The 21792-nt window shown below is 43.8% G+C and overlaps 1 protein-coding gene across 1 annotated transcript; it reads left to right on the top strand.

Annotated features, from left to right (window-relative positions):
- The first annotated feature begins 11671 nt into the window (after positions 1–11671).
- Positions 11672–18450, top strand: LOC144168014 (uncharacterized). The gene is made up of 2 exons (XM_077697109.1): positions 11672–12328; positions 18439–18450. The coding sequence occupies exons 1-2, from the start codon at positions 11672–11674 to the stop codon at positions 18448–18450; spliced, it is 669 nt and encodes a 222-aa protein (XP_077553235.1).
- Positions 18451–21792: the final 3342 nt, after the last annotated feature.

The following is a 21792-nucleotide window of genomic DNA, read 5'->3' as shown; positions in this document are numbered from 1 at the left end:
TTTCATTTTGTTGTTGCTTATAGTCTTGTTCTTCTGATCAAGCTCGTTCTAAAAAAAGCACAGAGAACATAGTGTATGCTGATTTTGAATTTTGCCCTTCCAATAATAATGCCAAAGACAACCACGTACCGTGTTTACTGAATTGTAAGGTGACCACGATTGTAGCATGAGGGGTGACTTCATCCCATCCAGAAAGAAAATTTAAAACCACTAAAGTAATTCAAGGGGTAACTTTCTGTCGTGCCAAAAAAAAGAAGAGCCGCCAAAGTACTCACGTGAGGCCAGTGGAATTATGGAAAAGCACATTTATTTTTCAAACACTTGGGCTAGGCGCGCACCTTTGACACTTATAACTTCGCAGGAAGCCCATCTGTCGAGCGATATCACTTGTTTTGAGCTGTATCAGCTCAACACTGACCGCCAAAAGGCGGTTACACTGTTTGGTGACGAAATCAGCAACACCCTTTTGTAATTCGACGTGGCAGCTGTAGCAAGGCCCTCGGAAACTTTTTGGGCAGGGGTCGCATGTAAAAAGGCGCTCCCGCAGCAGCTGCCATCCACAGACGGTCGATGATGACTCTTCGGGGAGCTGCCGAATTCCCCATTTCTTGAGCCATTAAAATAGCATGGGTCATACTGAGTGCAACACGTTCCCGTAACAAGGGGAGCTGAAGAGGTGTTGAAACACTTGAGGGCAATGAAAGTTACCCATGCCTCAATACAAAAGTACGGCGCAAAAACAAAAGAAAAACGTTGCGCACGCTGTCAACCACCACAGAAAAAAAGCAAGGAAACGGAAAAAGTCGGTCTTAGCTTGTAGTGGACCCGAACAACTCTGACACATCTTGCTGACATAGATTGCGAAATGGTCAAAACTGTAGCCATTGATGACAATTTGGTGCATCATTTCAATTTTAGGCAACTTCAGTTGCGGTATTAGATTGTAACGCGAGGGTTGACTTCAGGTTGCAAAAAGAAAACGTGTTATATTCGAGTAAATACAGTAACATTCGTATTTGTATTTACTATTTAAATTCAATTTAAGAAATGTATGATATTTGTTCACCTCCTCTATTGTTTTGATTTTTCAGCATACTTGATCATGACAGCATCATGTGACGTTTTCAGACTGCCTAGAGATCAATGAACTCATGTTGCTCATGGCAATTTGCTGAAGCACTGATTGAAATTTTGAAAAACTAGGGAAATTTTGATGCATCAGTTTGGTAGGCGCCCTGATTATAGACCCCAATTTTCCAACCTTCTCAGGGTGGCGCCATTTGCCCGGGATTGGTGTGGAGCTGTGCAGGCATTTCCCGATTTCCCGGGGGACAGCGGGAGCAGCCACGGCCCCAGCCACATGCCACCAGTCGCATTGGACTGCGTATCGTATGGCTGATTCGGACACCTAATCTGATTTGAAAATTGGTAAGTACATATTCAACAGTTTCCAACCCACAGTTTAACAGTGCAGTAGAAAGTGGGTTAAAGGCGAGTGAAAGCTAGTTGCATGCGAGGATTGCGTATGCTGTACACAGGCTGCAAAGTGGACCATGCTGTGCGTGGTTCGCACCGAAAGCGCGGTTTGTGGAGCTATATTTCTCTGTGCCACACTTTTTCCAGTCAATTGCTGCACCCGACTCCTATACCCTACGAATTAGCTGTGCGTCTCACCGTCCCCGCAGAGCTGAGCTGTAGCACTAGAAAAGGGTTGATTTTTGTTTGTTTCTCGTCTATAAAATGAACACTGCTAACCTCTAGGGAACAAAAATTGGCCATAGATAATGGGATTGGAATCAATAACTGGGCTCTAAAAACAGCGCACGACAGCGCCTATTGTTGCAAAGGTGCTTCATTCAAATATGTTCAATTGGGCGTGATAATCTATTGGCGGAAACACTCAGGGACCCCCGAAATCTTCGTTATGGTTTTTAATGCCAAACGATCTTGTGTTTGTTATTTTTTTATGTACTCAACAACTGGGCAGTGACGCTCAAACAAGCAGCCTTTGCACATTTTCACTCAATGCATGCCGACCTGCATGCTGGAGGAAAAAAAAAGTGAAAAATGTGGGTACAGCTGTTATATTCAAGAGGACTGCCATGACAAAATATACCACTCAGAGGCCATGAATCTGATAAGACAACATGCGACACGGTGCATTTGCAGCCTGTACACAGCATGGGCAAACCCGCCGTGCAGTTAGTTCTCGCTCACCATGAGTGCGTTCTCTAGTGCAGTGTTAAACTGTAGGGTGCTGACTCGTTGAATAAAATTGTACTTGCAAAAAACCTTGGTGCTGAGACAAATCGTCTGGAATGCAATTGAGTAAGCACTGTTTGATGATAATGGCACTATCTAACGTCATCGGTGCTTTATTTTTAAAAAGTTCATAGCATTATCGAAAACCGTGAAAGATGCAGCTTCTCGCACAAGTTCACGATATGTGCTCTGAAATCGAGTCTGCGCTTAAAAACTTCCTTACTTGGGGGCAGCTGGATGAAACATAAATTATAATCATACAAATAACTAAATATTGCCAATGTAAATTCAACATAAATTCGTCTTCATTGTCTTTTAAGCAGCATTTATTTATGCTTCCTCAGAAACTTCACTGCAGCAACCAAGCACAAGTTCAGGAGTTCTTGTACTGTATAGACAAGGCTTGCTCAGTTTTTTTAGTATCCTGTGAAAGTTTCTAACCTCTGTTGTTGGCTAGAAGCTTATTGTGTTAATAACCGTGGAATAGAACAAGCTGACAATGTTCCTGTCAATGCTGCGGCACTAGCTCAAGAGGCAGCTGCTTTTTTGCCATTGACTATGCCGATGTGGAAAAAGCCATGTGTGCATTTCTCCTGGCAGGTCCCTGGAGACAGGGGTGCCTGAAGTAATGAATCAGCGCTGAGGTAGATAACGTTAGGCAGTTATCACAATACAGACCTAAATCAAGGGCTTCTAAGATGTCGAGGTAGGTATCGGTTTGTAAAGGTCCAGTTAAGATAGTAGGAAATTGTAGTGCATTTTCTTGCACGAAAGGAAAAAAGTATTTTTAGATGTGATGACATTTCTCAGAAGATTTTGCTCTAGGAGCTTGTAGGCATTTTGTTTGCACACGGTGGTGCGTGCATGCTTCCCAGCTTTGGGCTAGTGCATGGGCCGCCGCTATCCTGTGAGCACCGCAGCAAAGACGTGAATATTGCCGACTGTTTTTTTTTTTCCCGTTGCGAACACAATACACTGCTAACCTTTAAATGGAGGTTGCAAACCTTCTTTAGAAAACTAATATAAAAAAAGAAACATTCGAGGAAGCCGTTTCTGCAGTACAAATAAACCGCTGTTTTGAAAGAAGTAAAGCTGATGCTGAGTGAAACACTGCGGCAAATAGTTTGTTCTTTGCAAAACAGTATTTCTGGTAGAAAAGTTCAGAATGCAGCCTGGCTGTAATTTTAGAGCAGTCGTAGTTATTAAGAAAGAAGCCGTCGCTTTCTACAGTGCTGTGAACCTCTTATAAATAAGTCGTCAGTGAGCTTGGAAAGTGCTGTACGGCTAAACAGTGAGTAGTCAAATGCATTCACGCATTTTTTTTTTTGGAAGAAAATAGTTTTTCTACCTTTAGTTGCAAGACAACCGCTGGTGGCTTTAGTGAGGAACTACTGATCCCCCTCGTTACCCCCCCTACACACACATACGCACCTTTCTTGGCATCTTTCTTTGTCAACTACGACTGCACGCTGCAATTTCTGTGGCTGCAAAGCTCGTGCGAGCGTAGTGAGTTTGTTCCCTGGCATTACCGTGGCCTCAACAATATTGAGGCAGCAGAGTTTTACAATCTAGACCACTGGCCATTCATAGCCGTAGTGCAAAAAAATTGGGCCTGTTTGTTTCTTATTGCGTGTGCTTTTCTTTTTTTTTTTTGAGGTTCAACACTGCGAGGACACTTATGCGCAGAATTTTGCGGTGTGTGCTTCTTGCAATTTCCTCGCTTTATTACACAAGACTAAAGAGGAAATGCGGTACTATGCCGTAATTGAGACAACTGAAATAAAGCCAACCGTATGTAGGCTGTAAAAAGTGGAATAATATAAGTACGAGGTCCATGTTTTGTATTTTCATGATAGAAGCATTCCTTTCCCGTCATTTGCACAAACATTTTTACTCAGTGGCTGCTATGAGGCTATTTGATCTTAGTGATTATTCGAATAAATGCTAATGTACTGCAGCACGGCTGAGATGCACTGCTTTAATATGATAAAGTTACAGGTGGGGAAATGTAGTATGATGCTTAATAATGACAGAACTGTATCAATAAGTGTTCTCAAAATACACATTTCATGGGCTTTGTTTTTCAAAATGTGAGATTTAAATGGCCTATTTTAACACACACTTCAGTTGGTTATGTAATGAGTAAAACTGGCCTGCTAGTTCCCCACAGTTGACTGGGACACTTATACCCTAGTTACACGGGCACAGTTCACCATGGTTAACGCAATCTGACCGTGGCCACCTCAGTTCGGTTACGCTAACCGCAGTTGCCGCTGCCGCAGTGTTCAAAAATCGCACAAGTCAGTTTGCACACAAGTGGTGGCGCATCAGCGTAGGCGAAAAAAATCACCTGGCGTTCGCAGAAGACGAAGGCCTCAAACAGCGGGAGCCCCCGAAGCTGCCCCCAAGAGGAGCTTGTGCTCGTTGCGTCGGTCTCGCAGTCGGCACGACCGCGCGTGAGCAGCAGCTCGTTTCCCGGTCCACCCGATCAACTATGAGAAAAGCCTAAATTTGTAAATTCCGCTGATCGTTTGCCAAAAAAAAAAATAGACAAAGCCGGCAATCATGAAGCGTTTTCAGCGCTCAGAAACGATCCGTGCGCACGTCGGCCGTTCCTGAAAGGCACTGAAATGGCACTGAAAGCGGCTCGAACCAGCCCAGACCACGGCAGCAACAGCTTGTCGCCCCTCTTCGAAATCAATCCGATCGCGGAAAAAGTTCCACATGCTACAAAGTGGATAATATAAAGGTTAAAAATTGTGCTATGTATTGTTATTCGCAGTTGTAGAGATAGCGCCGGTCAAATATCGACCGCGATCCTAAGTTCCCAACACCAAACCGACCCGAGAACAAGCCGGTGGCGAGCTGATGGGGAAGCCCCTTTTTCGCCGTGCGCGAGTGCGTCGCGTTTGGGTCTGAAGCAACTGTTTAACGATATTTTTTGTCTACACTGCTTCGCCTTTGGTTTTTATCGTGAGGTTAAAAGTTTGTTACTTTATTTTTGTTACGCTCGCAACCAAGTGACCACTGTCGACACACTTGGAATTTCCCATGTAACAGCCAAAACCACAGTTTGCGATAACCGCAGTTAAAATTTAGTAACCACCGTTAAACGTAACTACAGTTACTTCCGCCATGTAACTAGGATATTAATCTAAATTAAGGGATGCTGTGGGGACAACCAAAGTATTGGAATATTAAAACAGTTGTGTTGACTTTTTGCCAGAACTTCTAGGGCTCCATGTCAAAATTAACAATACTTTTAATGATAACATGAAGGACAAACAGCTGCAATGCAGTTGCATAAAGAGAGCAGCATAAAATGAAAGAAAGCTGTTTTGCAAATGGTAGGATGTTTCACCATTCTTCGGATGGCTCTTCAACTGCATGGCAGCTTTTAAAGTTGAAAGAATGTTCAGCAAATCATGTAAATCATGCCTGGCATTCCCTTGGAACTCCCTGAGGGTTGAGGTGAGCTGCAGTTGCCTGCTTCTACTCAGAGTGAGCACCTAAAGCAAGAACGAACACCATGGCTATATCATTTTGCACTTAAAACACTGATAAGCTCAGCAAGGTTGTTTGATCAGCGATTCCAAAGATTTGGTTTCATCACAATGGTGAGGAATCTAGTTTGCTGACTGCCCATTTTTTTTGCTGCTGCCTTCCAGTGTGTCACAGGGTCCTTGCCACATTATAGTGTGGGGAATAGTGAAAACTTCAATCCTCCTCTTAAAGGAGTGCTGGCACAAAATTTCAAATCACAGATGACTACATAAAAAGCTTTCTTTTTAAATAGAGATACCCCTCAGGAAGGTTAACCTGTAAGTGTTCGGAAGAACATATTTCAAGTCACTTTTAATATGTGCATGCTCGAAAAAGTTGAGGATGGATTTCCTTTCGACATCGAGATCAGTGTGATGCCATGTGTGCCTCTCCCCAAACTGCCTATGTCAGGGCTCCCATGACGTATCCAAGGTGGCCTACTCTGCCTGATCCTTCTGAGAAAACGCAGATCCTTCAGTGATGGTGCCAGTGTTTTCTATTGAACACAATTGTCGAGAGTCATAAGCTACAGCCCAGTCTTTAAAAAAATGTCTGCTGTCGTCTTGGGTGAAAAGGAAATGCCCAAAACAGGCAACACAAAAGACAAAGAAATAAGTAGAAACAACAGCACTTGTTTTTTCTCATTTCTTTGTCTGATGTATCTCGCCCATTTTGCAGTCTCGACTTTTTCAACTTAGAATCAACTTGTCCTAGCATCAACCCTAGCAAGTCTTCATGGGCCCTTCATTGAAATTACGAAGGGTTTAATGGGTTTGTATGCTTGCGCGATGCATACAAAGGAGAGATCTTACTTATTTTCATTCACTTCGAATTGAACAAGCAGTGACAGGTTAAAAATTTGCAACTTTTGCTGAATAGCAGGGGTCAGCAAGCTTTTAAGGTGGAGAGCCGGGTTTAATGCAATGGACATGGAGGGGGCCGGAGGGCACATTGGTAGGGAGGGCAGGGGGACTTTGGAGGCAAATAAATTTTGGGGAGGAAATTGAAAGCAGTGTACAAAACTAGAATAGCAATCCTTATCGTGTTTATTTCCAGCAGGAATGTCACGAGCTTTCATGTCAGTTGAGGTCAAAACTGCCATGTGGGCCTTCAGGTAGAAAGTGACAGAGGAGAAGGGGTCTACCATTGTGCCGGGGGCCACCTAATACTGCCGTATGGGCTGCGGGTTGCCAACCCCTGATTTATAGCATTTTCGTATATCGTCTGAACATGAAGCACTGGAGTACCTAAGGTTGTCAGTTCTAGATGCCTCCATTTGTGACAGAGATGGGTGGCATCTATGGAAACTTTCTGGGTGTTGCGAACAACTCAAGGCAGGTTTTCGTGGGAAGATTGACAAGCAGGCTCTCATTACGTTGCAACACTTGTGAGAGGGAACCCCTGTGTCAGAGGACCTGTTTACAGACTAGTTTCCTGGTGCTAACAAATTCCAAAATTTTTATGGCTGCTGCAAAGATCTTAAGAAAGAATTGTTTTTACAATTTTGTACCAGTTTGTGACCCCGCTCAAGCATTAAAAATGCTTGCCCGGTTTTCTATTCGTTTTGGTTGCTTGTCCATTTTTCATTTTCGAAGTACCGTAGATTATGTGTGGTCTTGTTTTTTTTGCAGGGCATGGCATGAGCTCCTTACTACTGATCCTGTCACAAACGCTGTGGATGAGAGTGGGCGAAATCTGTGCGTCACTGCTGCTAATATCACAAGGTTTGTGGGATTTCTGCATCCTAAAATCGAGGAAATTGACATGCAGTTTATTAGGCTTTAGATAATACCTGCTGTTAATAGTTACTGGTGGGTTCTTTAGCAGAGCCATGAAGCACAGTGTGATTGCTTTGTGTTTTAGGTTATTTCATCGCTTCTTTCAAGCTTAGAAAGACGTGTTTGGCGCGTTGGTGCATCTTAACGATACTTGAACCTGGCGCGAAATATTGACAATCACAGAAAATAGCTGGTGAGAACAGGCAATGACTAGCAACTAAACTTTAGGCAGCGTAAGAACACATAACTGCAGACGAAAGTTACGTGGCTCCACTTGCATGCAAAAAAAATTGTGATAAGGAAAGTTCACAGCCTAATAAATACGCTTTTTCATATGAAGACCCGTTGAAATGTCACTGACAAAATCGCATCCGTTCTGTCCTATGTGGTAAGCTTCCTGTATCTCCCTTCCTCATGTATCACTGCACCTGGACAATTTTCACTCGCTTTTTAAGAGCGTCATGTATGCGCTTGCAGAGCTATGGATGGGGTTACGCCCAATTGTGCAGTTCTCAACTGAGAGGTTATGTTCATGTTCACGCAATAGCATGTTCACACACCTTCCAGTGTGCCCAATGCAGACCTTTCCACATGAAAGAGGTATCTCATCAGCAATGTCTTTACACAGCATCTTGCGTAGGCATTGCTGGGCTTTTTCTCGCACCCTTGCCTATCGAAGGGGCCCGCAGCCCTTTCCCTCGACTACTCGTAATGTATTTTGGGGTAAAGTCTATCGTCCCAGCATTCACCTCCCACAAGAATCATGAAAATATGTTCGCTATAATGGAAGGTGCGTGCGATGCAAGATCCCACATAATCATTCCCTCTCAACTCATTGCACAGGGTGATCTTTAAACCTTTAATTAAGGCAACGCCCCAATTGCCTATATAAGACATTTTGCAGGAAAGTGGAATCTTTCTATCACTAATGTTAAAATTCAATTGCTAGTCCGTCAAATCTCATTTTGTCTACTTCCTTTTTTTGTGTGTGGATTTGTCCCTGGTGATTTTCTCGAGCACATTTCTTTCAGGTACTTTTTGCGCACTACATCTGTTCTTCGTGTCGTGCAGAGATAGATGCAAAACAATTGCCAAGATCCGTGTAGAAATAAAAAAGTTGTTTAATTTGAAATTTAAAAATACAAGCAAATAGAGCACTGCCCTCTTCTCGAAAACCGAAAATCCGCTGCTCACTTTCTCACTGACCCCGATGTCATACGGCGGGACAAATGAGGGCGGCAAAAAATACGTCCTGGAAGTTTTAAGGCCTCACCTGGGAAGCTCCTTTCCGCGCTTCTTCACGCTGTCGTTCGGTGGTACCGTGCCGGCAAGTAGGAGAGGACAAGCAGCCACACGAGACCAGCAAAGTGACGTGCCTGCCGCTGCGTCGATGGGTGTTGCTATGCCTCTTTGTCTGAACTCTGTACCATCTTTAGATCTCTTTAATTTAGTGTGAAGCCATGTTCAGCGCTGCCTTGCTATTGAGGTTTCATGTGAACATCACTCGTGGGTTCAAAGAAAGGTTAAAGAAACAGCTGCATATTCTGGTAAAAAACCTTGTAGAACGCTCACAGCAAAAAAAAAATCCGCGGGATTAGAACCACTGACTTGCAAAACAGTACTCCAGCTTCTTACCTCTCGACCATATACACAAGCTGTGAGGCTTGCGAAAATTGAGCACAGAGCTATATAGTCAACAAATATTGCCAGGTGTGTCTGTTTCTTGTCATGTTTGAGAAAATCTGGCAGTGAGAATGCTTGTGTCTCACGCACCAATCTTGCAGACAACCCCCATCTTGCTAATACTAGAAGCAATGTAGCTAGATCTTCCATATTTACCTCATGACAAGCATCACGCGATCGCAATCTCTCCGACGCAGGCAAAGGTAGCGAAGTACAGAATGTGCCACTAGAATTATATCTGTCTCCAAAGGATAATAGCTTGCCAACAAGAACAGTTTGGTTCAATTTGTCTCAAGGGAGCCAATCACTGCTAGAGAAAAAAAAAATTTGCTGTTTTTCAATGAACAGAACAGCATTTTCCAGTGCTAAAACATGTCCCCAGACTTACAGACGGACTGATAACCTGGAAGCTGCCGTCCACTTTTGCTATGCTCCCTGACCACTCCTCAACTACCATCGATGCCAATATCTGCCGTGAATAGACATCAGCATACAGCGTGCGAATGAACGAGTTCGCGTGTATTTCGGCGACGCGCGCTGACGCCAGGCGATTTCAACAGCGGTGCATCGTAACACGCCATGGAAAGGCACACATGTGCTCGAAGCGGAGCCATAGGCTCTCTGTTACTGTCTCTATAGATTTTTGTATTCTTTGAGCCCACGGTTAAGATTTTATGCTTACTTTAAAAAAAAACAAGCAGTAAGGCAACATTTAGGCTCGTTTGGTCAAAATAATGGCATATACACTTTCAAGCTGAGCCAACTGTAGGGCCGCCGCTCTTTGTCGTCATATCCGGAGGTCTCAAGTGTGACGTTGCCAGTACTGCATGTGCTTGTATTTTTAGACTAAAAAATAGAATAACGTTCTCATATCTGCGCCGCTTTGATCGTTCTTTTTGCGCGTGTAGAATTTTTTTCATAGAATGTGGACTTAAAAATTCTTTTTGCGCATGTAGAATTCTTTTCATAGAATGTGGACTTAAAAACATTATGAACAAAATTGAGGCGTGGCTTTGCTATTGCAAACAGCAGTGACCAGTGGAGCTGAGGGGAAGCCTTAGAAAATGGCACACCTTCCTAGTCTACCTCGACGACGCCGTAGTATTTGCCCGGAACTGCGACGAGCAAGTTTAACATGAGCGCGGCCCGACGAAGCGCGTTCCGAGAGGGAAACGAATGTCCCGGGGTTTTTCATCCCTGCGGACTCTCCATCGAAGTAGTCTGCTGCGGGAAACTTGGTGTAGACCCGCGAAAATGATCTGAAGGGGAGAAAAGGCGTGTCTTTGCTGTCGCAAACAGCCTCGCGAAAGTTATGCGCGGAACGCTGATGTCATTGCTAACGTCATACCATTGCATTAAGCAAGCTTGTAATTCTTTTCTTTTTCACCCGCCGCGGTGGCTTAGTGGCTAAGGCGTTGTGCTGCTGTGCTGAAGGTCACGGGTTCGATCCCAGCTGCGGCGGCCGTTTTTCTGACGGAGGCGAAAAACAAAGACGCCCATGTGTTGAGATTTCGGCGCACGTGAAAGATACCCAGGTGGTCGAAATTAATCCGGGGCCCTCCGCTACGGCGCACCTCATAACCTGCGTAGTTTCGGCGCGTTAAACCTCATAATCAATCAATTGAATTTTTTTTTTCAGGAAGGGCATCGCTAAGCCTGTGGATATTTTTACAGTTTAGTATATTACTTATTTGTCTGTTTTCAATTTTCTTTCAGTGTCAATACAGCCCAGGTACGCCGACGAAAACAAGGTCTCTGTGGCAGCTGTTATTAAGAAATGGCTATACTCCGCCGGTGACCGGGATGGCGGCCCCACGAAGCGGAAGACACTGGACAGTATGAACTGAGCAAAATAAAGTAAAAAAACCTAATCACCACAGGCTTTGTAATTCACTACATTTGTCCCTGAAAAGGGCAAACAGTGCTCTTTAAAAGGGCACAAATGCTTATGCATGCAGTACGAACTTACAGCATGTCCTGTTTTTAGGAACCCATGTGCGCAATTCTAACTGAAAGCTGCTGGGATTGGATAGCCGGGATGCAAATGGCAGAATGTCTACTATGGTTGAACGGCTAGTATATACCTAAGGTTGAACAGCCAGGCACCAGAATATGTTTAAGAGCCGCTCACCAGGAAAAGCTGACTGGCCGTACTTCGGCAAAAGCTTATGGGCCATTGATTAGACACATTTCAACGGCCGACCATCGGCATAAGGTCAACAGCTGACCTCCTGCAAAAGTTAAACAGCCGGCCTCTGGCAAAGGTTCATCAGCCAGCCATCGGCAAAAGTTAATGGCTGATCTGCAGCAAAGCTGTACGGCCGGAGACTGTTGTGGACCCCTCTGCAATAAATTGGTAAAAGGAGAGTGGCCATTGGGGGTACGGCAGCAGCACAAACGGCAACATGTTAAGGAATCCCTTCTGCTTTGTTCTACAGGTGACGGCGATTCTTCTTGGAAACGCGCTCACACCGTCCGGCTGCAGTGCAGAAGCAACACGTGCCGATCAGATTGCAGGAGCAGGCATCCGGCTATCATCAAGGGGCGATCACCTCGTCAGCAACACGAGCCTGTTCTGCCTGTTCCTCGTTCATGAGTATGCATGGATGCCGACAGGAGGAGCGTCACATCAGATGACGTCACAGCCCGCAACCAGTATAAGAAGGGAAGGCGCACCGTCGTCCTTCAGTGGGCACGGCAGCAGCACAAACGGCAACATGTTAAGGAATCCCTTCTGCTTTGTTCTACAGGTGACGGCGATTCTTCTTGGAAACGCGCTCACACCGTCCGGCTGCAGTGCAGAAGCAACACGTGCCGATCAGATTGCAGGAGCAGGCATCCGGCTATCATCAAGGGGCGATCACCTCGTCAGCAACACGAGCCTGTTCTGCCTGTTCCTCGTTCATGAGTATGCATGGATGCCGACAGGAGGAGCGTCACATCAGATGACGTCACAGCCCGCAACCAGTATAAGAAGGGAAGGCGCACCGTCGTCCTTCAGTGGGCACGGCAGCAGCACAAACGGCAACATGTTAAGGAATCCCTTCTGCTTTGTTCTACAGGTTTGTAAACATTTGCCTACGCATTGCTACCGCAGCGATGACCGTTTTTTAGTGCTGTTGCCTTGTCCCACGATGCTAAAATGTGTAGTTAGCTGTATTTGTTCCTTACCAACAAACTTGTTAGTTTGTGGCGATATTGAATCAAATCCTGGTCCCACGGAAAAGGAGATGTTGGAAGCGCTCCTCGCTGGTCAAACCAAAACAAAGAAATTATAGAAGCTATACGCAGCAATCAGAACGTAATCGAAAGTAAAATATCGACCTTAACCGAAAGGGTACAGCGGATTGATCAGCAGCTATTGCTGTTGAACAAGTTGCTGTTGAACCAAGTCTGCGAAATAGAAACATCAGTTTCTAATTTTGAACAAGGATTATCGTCGCTATCTAGAAAAGTAGATGACTTAGAAAACAGGAGCCGTAGAAACAACCTCATTTTATACGGCGTAGACGAAGTTAAAGGAGAGACAGGGGAAGAGCTGCTAGCAAGAGTAAAGGATAAGGTATTCGAAGAAAAACTAGAGTTAACTGCCGAAACTATTGAGCGGTGCCATAGGCTTGGCAAGAAACAAGAGAATAAGCCTCGCCCGGTAATTATGCGGTTCATGGATTACCGAGAAAAAGAGTCAATACTAATGACGGCGCACAAGCTAAAAGACACTCCGTTTTCGCTCTCAGAGGACTTTTCCTACCGAGTTCGGGAAATTCGAAGAAAATTGTGGAAAAGCGCTGTAAAGGACAAAGAGGATGGTGCTAAGGTAAAACTTATCTATGACAAACTGAGTATCGACAGCGTATTGTATGGTTGGGATGAACATCACGATTCATGGTTTAGAATTACAAGCAAGCAAAACTGACGGTACAAAGCTGACCCTCAGTGCTTGAAAGTTATAAACGTGAACTGTAGAAGTGTTCTAAATAAGATAACTGAGTTAGAGGCCTTGTTGCTCACGCATGATCCCCATATCGCTGTTCTAACCGAAACCTGGTTACACAAAGACATATACGATAGCGAATTCGCACCAGCTGGCTACAGCGTATATCGGAAAGATCGGGGTAGTAAAGGGGGAGGAGTTGCTCTGATATATAAAAATTCCTTGAACGTCATAAGAATGCCTCATATACCAAATGTTGAAGGTGTTTTTTGCAAGGCCTATCACGGCAGCACAAAATTCATCATAGGAGGTATCTACAGGCCCCCAAGCTCCACTATGACAGTATTGGAAGAGCTGCGGACGTACCTTGACAAACATGTACAGCTCGGTGATCGCATTATTTTGAGTGGGGATTTCAATTTGCCTGATGTTGAATGGAAAGCCTTCTCGCTTAAAACCCGTAATAATTCATTTGGCGAAGAAATGTTAGATATTGCCTTTACGTTTGATTTATTGCAAATTGTCGATGACTTTACCAGGGTACAAGGTAGCTCTTCGGCAATCCTTGATCTTTTTTTTGTTAGCGGGTCAATTTCGTCCAAGACAGCTTGCAGTGTTGTTCCAGGAATATCGGATCACAAGGCTGTGCTCCTGGAACTATCAGATGTTTCCCTAAACACGAACTTAAAAACTAAAAATTTCCCAAATTTCTCTCGCGCAGACGACACATCAATCATAGATATGCTGTCTTTTTCCTTTGATGCCTTTTTGCACAACAATCTTGACGTTGAAAGTCTTTGGAATTTATTTAAAGATATTGTTAATGAATGCATAGAGCGATTTGTTCCGCGCATCACAAAAAAAATGCCAAAGAAAAATCCCTGGATCACTCGGGACACTTTACGTTTGAAAAGGCAATTAAAAAGGCTAAAAAAGCAGCAGTCACGCAAACGCACTTCTTGTAGAAGCACAAAAATAAGTGAAATTAGCTGCAAGCTCAAAATTCAGCTTACTGAAGATAAAAACCGCTATTATAGTGAGTCTCTCCCAAGATTTATAGCCACAACCCCTGACAAATTTTGGCAGACAATCAGTCCGACATCTTCAGTCTGTGACGTGTTTGATATTGACGGTGTGCGAGTAAACGATGAATCTATTATTTCTAATGCATTTAACAAGCACTTTAAATCTGTGTTTGTACAAGATAATGGTTCGCTTCCGATGTTTGAAACGAATTTTCCCCCCATGTCAGACGTAGTAATAAGTGAAGAAGGTATTCTTAATATGCTTTTAAAGCTTCATGTAAAAAAGTCGCCTGGACCGGACAATATCCCGAACATGTTCTTACAGCGTTACGCAGAATGGACTTCAAAATATTTACATGTCTTGTTTTCGAGATCTTTATATGAGGGACAATTGCCGAGAGACTGGAGAACCGCCAGAGTGAAGCCACTGCATAAGACAGGACCCAAGCATATGATTAGTAACTACCGTCCAATTTCTTTAACCTCAACTTGCTGCAAGTTACTAGAACACATTATACACAATCACATATCTGAATTTCTGGAAACACATAGTGTACTAACCAACTGTCAACATGGGTTCCGGAAGGGATACTCTACCTGTACCCAGCTGGTACAGACAGTGCATGACTTTGCTATCTCTATTAATAAGGGCAATCAAACTGACGCAATTTTCATGGATTTCTCAAAAGCCTTCGATAAAGTCTCACACAAAAAATTGCTTTTTAAACTAGACAAAATTTTCAGGAACAACCAATTACTTAAATGGATTTTGGCATACCTATCAGACCGGGAACAGTTTGTTAATTTTAAAAACAGCAGCTCCTGTAGGCTAACGGTCAGCTCTGGCGTTCCCCAGGGTTCGGTGCTTGGACCTATCCTCTTTCTGGTATATATTAATGATATAGTTGACAATATTCCCGTGAAAATGAAACTTTTTGCAGATGATTGCGTAACTTACTCTGAAATAAGCAGCATGTCAGATCAATTTCTTCTAAACGAAGCCCTTCAAAAAGTTATCACGTGGTGTGAACAATGGCAGATGGCTGTAAACTTCGACAAAACCGTAGTCATGAGAATTACCCAGAAAAAGAATCCTTTTGTCTTTAATTACTCTGTGAACACAATCACCCTGACAGAAGTAACTCAATATAAATACCTCGGTTTATGGATAACTAATAATCTTAATTGGAATAAGCACATTGATTTCGTGATTGCTACCGCGAATAAAAAGCTTTTCTTTCTTAGACGAGCGCTGAAACTTTCCACTCCTGATGTTCGTTTACTTGCGTACAAATCAGTAGTTCGACCAGCATTAGAATATTGCGTCGTTATTTGGGATCCATACACAAAGACAAACATCAGCAGACTCGAAAACGTACAAAAGAAGGCTGTGCGCTTCATATTTAACAAATTTGGGCGCACTTCAGTTACCGAGCTTCTAAGACGAGCCGATTTACCGTCGTTAGCACACAGGAATCTTTTATCCCGACTGAAGTGTTTCTATCAAATAATCAAGGGGCATCATAAAATAGATTTCTCAGATGTGATTTCATTTTCAGCTGGGTACGCGACCAGACAAAGACACCAACTAACAGTCACCCCCCATCGCACACGTACTAACTGTTATAAGTATTCCTTCTTTCCTAGAACCATTTCCGATTGGAATAAACTTCAGAATTCACAAGTTCTACAGCCTTCTCTAAGTTTGTTTGAGTCCCACCTTAATTAGCATTGTATGCGAATCTGAATTTGTGTGTGATTTGTGTGAATCTGAATTTGTGTGTGATATTATTTGTAACAACTTTTTGTACCCGAGAAGAAGAGCCGTTTCATCTGTGTTGAATTGTGCAATCGTTGTAAACCGTATATCCTTTTTATGCACTGTAACCCACCTGCTAAAATCCCTATCAGGGATTGCAGTATTTATAAATAAAAATAAAAAAACTTTACACATGCGGCAGAGGCCCACCTTTGAGTGCGCGCTTTACACTTTGACTGGAGAAAGGCCTGGCAGAAATTACCGGGCTGAAGTTCTTAGGCTGATTACAGGCCGTACAGGCTTGTACTGCTTGGGGGAAGCCTGCTCCATGAAGCAGGCGAGATTAGTTGTTCTCGACCTTCCTGACATAAAACCATGCTGTTTACTTGTAAGAAATTGCTGTACAGACCTTGACAATACCTTGTGCAGCGCTGCCTCAAAAATCTTGGAGGCAGCACAAGGATAAAAACTGCTGTATAGTTTTTTTGCTTCAGATTTGGTGCCTGACTTGAAAATGGGGCACACTCAAGAAATTTTCCACGTACGAGGAAATTTGTAATTTTTAGACAGTGATTGAATATCGCAGTTAAAACAGCAACAAAAATGCTGCGGAATGTTCTTACAATAGCGGGGAAGTATTTCGTCCGAGCCGCACGACAGCCACGGTTTCATGCGCCTTAGACCCTCAAGCACAAACTGCTCGTCCAATTGTACTAAGCTGGAACCCTGTACATTATTTACACTACGTTTATTTCACTGTCATCGTGCTGGCCATATGTAGCACTAAATTGCTGCGCAAAATGTTTGGCAACATCACAAACTTCTTCCCCAGAGGAATCATCAAGACGGATTTGCTCATATGAGTTAGTTACGGGATCGAATATATTCCAGAATGTTGCAGGCTGCGAATCAACGCTGCTGTCCACAGAGTTGAGATACGAGCGCTGGTCCCGCTCATAAAGACTTTTACACGTTTTGCGGTGAGAGCGGAAGTCCTCTTTCCATTCAACAAACCCGGTTTTCTTAAGTTTTGTATAGCAGCGGTCTTTTAACTTAAGGGTGGTACGAAGTTCATTAGAGCACCAAAATGTGTGTGTTGGACAATAACAATAATATTCAATCGATCAATCAATCAATCAATCAATCAGTCATGTATATTTATTGTGCCCAGGGACAGCCGTGAAGCCTTGGTGCTGGCACACAGACGGATACAAGTGAAAAAAAGGGATAAGAGTGAAAGAAAAGAACACTTTGACAACGTATAAGATAAAAGAGTAAAAAAATAACTTTTACAATGTATATTACAAAGTATACCGCACAATCCACTACAAAACGTAGATAGCGTATACACTACATGAAATGAACACAAACAAAACTGACAGGATACAACAGAATTCGTAGTTAAATCATACAAAATGAAACAAAACATCTGCACACTACAGATAATCGTGTAAAGTTATAACAGCAATCCACAAAATGGAAAACAACAAAGAAGTCGTATACACAGCATACTATCCATATAGTAAGGCAAGAAGGTAAAAAGTTACTATAACCAGAACAAGATCCATTCAGTATGACGGAGCAAGGAAATATTCCATAAAGTTCATGTAGGAAAATAAGAGGGAGCGTAGTAGCGAATGAAAATTCTGCAACTGTCTGAACTGAACTGATTGAGGGAGCTGTTAAAAATATCTACGTCTGCAGAGTAGAAGTTACACGTGCTCTGCTGCTTGAACAGCGGGCAATAATAATCAATCAATCAATCAATCAATCAATCAATCAATCAATCAATCAATCAATCAATCAATCAATCAATCAATCAATCAATCAATCAATCAATCAATCAGTCAATCAGTCAATCAATCAATCAATCAATCAATCAATCAATCAATCAATCAATGTTTATTAGAGTGCCCAGGAACAGCCGAGACCGTGGTTCTGGCGCACTGTCACGTCAATTAGCTGGGCAAACTGGACGCAGAAAAAACGATACGTTTATTAGGCAACGAAAATAATGCGCGCGACTCCGCACATCACAGCGCTCCTCACTGCAGTAGCGTAAAATGTTCGGGGCGCAAGCACTATACCCAGTTAACTTTCGCTCACTTTACACTTGATGTCCGTTCCTTGTTGGAGCTGTAGACACTAGGGTCCGGTAGTCGATGACCACTTGAGAGGCTTGCCGGACACGCTGCCAGAGACCAGGGTGCGTAGCCCCGGGTGCCGTGGGGACCTTGTTTCGGGTGCGCAGCCCGAGCGTTCAAGCCAGGTCGCCACGCTGGTGGTCGTCTCTGAAGCCGCCAAGGGTGCGTTGTTGCGCTCAGGATCGTTGCCGCGCTCAGGAGGCCGGCTGGGCGCCTAGCTTTCCAGGTTCGGTGCCTAGAGCTTCCGTGCAGGCGTCGCCATTCCTGGCTCTACTCTGTTCACGCGCCTCTCTTCTTCTCCTTCTTCCAGTCCCCTCCTTGAGGGGTTTGCCCATCACATTCTCCCTGTCTCCTTTTTCCTCTTCTTCTGCTAGGCTCCTTCGGGAAGTTGGTCTCTTTGGGGGATTGCTCATGACACGCACTGAGGAAGACAAAATGCGCCACTAATATACAGCAGAAACTCACAATATAAACAGTCAACGAGAAGAACGAGCGAAGAAAAAAAGAGCAATAAAACCCTAAGGATAATAAAAAGGTATTCCAACCAAAATTAGACGGTTAAGAAACTGTAATGGTGGATCAATGGCAAAAGTATGTGGAACAATGGTCACAGCAGTTGGATGAAGCAAGCAGACATAAAAGCATATTCGCAGATATAGGCGAAAACACAAAGCTTCAATTAAACATGAATATAGAAAACAAAATACAGGAACTGATTTATGAAATTACAGCAACAGAAGATGGAAAGTACCAGACACATCACTGTGGCTCCTCGCAGCAGAATAAATGGGGTGCGAAGGAAGGCAATTCGCATACCGTAATATATGACAAGCCAATGAAGCAATTACAGCCACAAAGTCACGAATATATAGGACTTACAAACAAGAAACAAGAACTATGAAGACATTGCACACATAAAAACGACATAAAAAAACTAAAAAGAAACTGTGCCGAAAAGAAGAGTAATTATTGTATCATAGCTAACAACCCAGTCAAAAACTCCCGAAGGGGACGTTGAAATATATCAAGTTTCCCAGAGTGACAGTTATAGAGACGCTGCACTCTTTGGAGGGGGGAATGGGTGTTGAGTGCTGTAGCATTATGGAAAGGGGGGTAAACCTTGTTGTTTTTTTGCGAAACACGAAGGCTGACTTGTGCAAGTAGTTCCTGGCATGTGATAATGCCATGAAGCAGTTTGTATAGAAAAAGAAGATCGAGGCGGGTTCGCAGACAACTCAGAGAGACAGGTAATGGGAATCTGGATACTGCTAAGGCAGTCTCGGGAGGCCCAGAGGAAAAACGATGCCTGTATATTGATAGAAATTTGGTCTCAACACGCTCTAACGTTTGCTGTAAGAATGACAGCTTCCATTGCACACGACAGAGGCATATTCTAGTTGAGGAATACAAGTGTTCTGAATAGTTTCAGGAATGAATTAGGAGACCTGCATACAGCACCTGCATACAGCACCAAGACAGCGAAGAGCCCGCCGTATAAGTTGATCGAAATGGGGCGAGAAAGTTAAGGCGCTGTCAAAGAGCACTCCAAGGTCTCTGATACTCTAGACAGGGGGCCGCCGTCAAAGGTGTAAGGAAAGTCAAGGATGTTTGTTTTTCGGCTATAAGAGATGACCTTTGTTTTCTTTGGATTAAGATTTAATCTATTCTCTGAACACCATTTATAGAACGAGGACACATCTTTGTTTAGGGAAACACAGTCCTCAGCAGACGTAATACGTTTGAATATTTTGATGGCGTCAGCATAGATTAGGAACGAAGACTTCTTGATTGCAGCTGACACATCGTTTATAAAAATAGAAAACAACAGAGGGCCCAACACAGAGCCTTGGGGCACACCACTTGTTGTCCTGTACATAGCGGACTTCTTGCCATGAACACTCAGATAACAAAACCGATTGTGTAGATAACTCCACAACAATGCCACGAGTGGTGCATCAATGCCAGACTGTAAAAGCTTATTAAGTAACAACGAGTGGCAGACAACATCGAATGTCTTGCTCAGGTCGCAGGAAGACTCAAAGGAAAGACTGCTCCAGCGAATACCTGGGGTGTTGAAGTCCCCAAGTATAATGAGCTTACGGTTGGAGTGTGCATTTGAGGCATTTTCTATGGATGTGAGTGTTCGATTAAATTGAGAAGAAAATACATCCGGGGATATAGAGAATGCACTGATGAGTACCCTCTCGCCCTTCGTGAGGCCTACCTCGTGCCAGACTGATTCGTCTAGGGCAGGGGTCTCAAACACGCGGCCCGCGGACCGCATGCGGCCCGCACGCCCTTTTATTGCGGCCCGCGGCCCTCTCATCAGTGTCTTGATTCATTAATTTTTGTTTTTTAGGCAAATACGTGAGTGAGCGCCCTGCTTGTGTAGCCAAAGACGCAGATGGCCATAGACAGCTAGAAAACGCGTAGATATCGTCTTTCCCAGCTTATCCTTACCTGAGTCGACAACCCTCTTTTCGGGATCTGGACAGTTTATCGAACGCCGCTTTTTTGAAGCCGTTTTATCGAACGACGTTTTATCGAAGCCATTTTATCGAAAGTGTTTTCCCGGCATTTTTCTGTAACAGAACTTGCAGCTCGTTTTTTTAGTTTCCTCTTGGCTATGTAATTTGCAAATGTTTCGACGATCGATTGTAGGGTTTAACGCGCCGACGCAACGCAGGCGATGAGGCGCGCCGTAGTGGAGGGCTCCGGATTAATTTTGACCACCTGGGGATCTTTAACGTAGGCCGAAATCTCGTACACACGGGCGTTTTTGCTTTCCGCCTCCATCAGAAAAGCGGCCGCCGCGGCCGGGAATCGAACCCGCGACCTCGTGCTCCAAATGTTTCGACAGCGAGTATATTTAACAGAATTTGTAGTCTTTATAGTTGTCTTTTATTTCCTTCGTGAATTTTGTTTTTTGATGCGCGAAATTTGTCTCCAGAAATTTCGTTCCGTTCATTTTGCTGGTGGTACTCCCATACAAAATCACCTTGTATCTGTATTTCACCCTCTGATCCGAAGCAAATCACGGCATGGTAGCGCATGAACTAAAATGTCGCGATATTCTTCGTTCTTTTTGTATACACCGCTTTGTATCTAATCTAATCTAATTATTTCACCGCGTATGTTCTACATAAGTAAGGCACTTCTCTGTGTTTGGGAGTCCAATGTTAAAAACCTAACTGGGACGCTTGCAAAAGTCTTTCTCGATGTCTGCATTGCTACTAGGGCACTGAATTGAGTTACTAAGAGGTTACCAACCCTAGTCATGCTGTTCTCAATGCCTTGGTTAGAACTGACGAGAAAAAAAATTGGTCGCGTATCTGCTCTTTTCGTTGCAAATGTTGTCAAAAGACGATAGTCTCTATCGACTTTTGCCAAGTAAATGCCTCCCTTCGCTTTCCCGCTAACCTCTCAAGTTCCTCTTGCGTCGCGCTCCTCCCAAGGTAAAGACGCCAAAGGTTTGCTTAAATTATTTTAAATTTCCCGCGTTCCACTGCTCGAAACCGGGTGTCTCGATGCCAACGCTGCCGTACGGCGAAGACGCGCGTGAATCGAGGCGCCCTACTTCAACGTGTATAGAACCGGGTTTCCTTAGTCCACGTGCGTTCCAAGCGGAACGTGGAACCTATCTAGTGGAACCTTCCGTAACTCT

Source organism: Haemaphysalis longicornis, unplaced genomic scaffold (assembly GCF_048455015.1).
Source record: "Haemaphysalis longicornis isolate Haplotype H1 unplaced genomic scaffold, Haemaphysalis longicornis Haplotype H1 scaffold_2, whole genome shotgun sequence".
Taxonomy (NCBI): Eukaryota; Metazoa; Arthropoda; class Arachnida; order Ixodida; family Ixodidae; genus Haemaphysalis; species Haemaphysalis longicornis.
The sequence above is the reverse complement of the archived record's forward strand: the minus strand, read 5'-3'. Positions and strand labels throughout refer to the sequence as shown.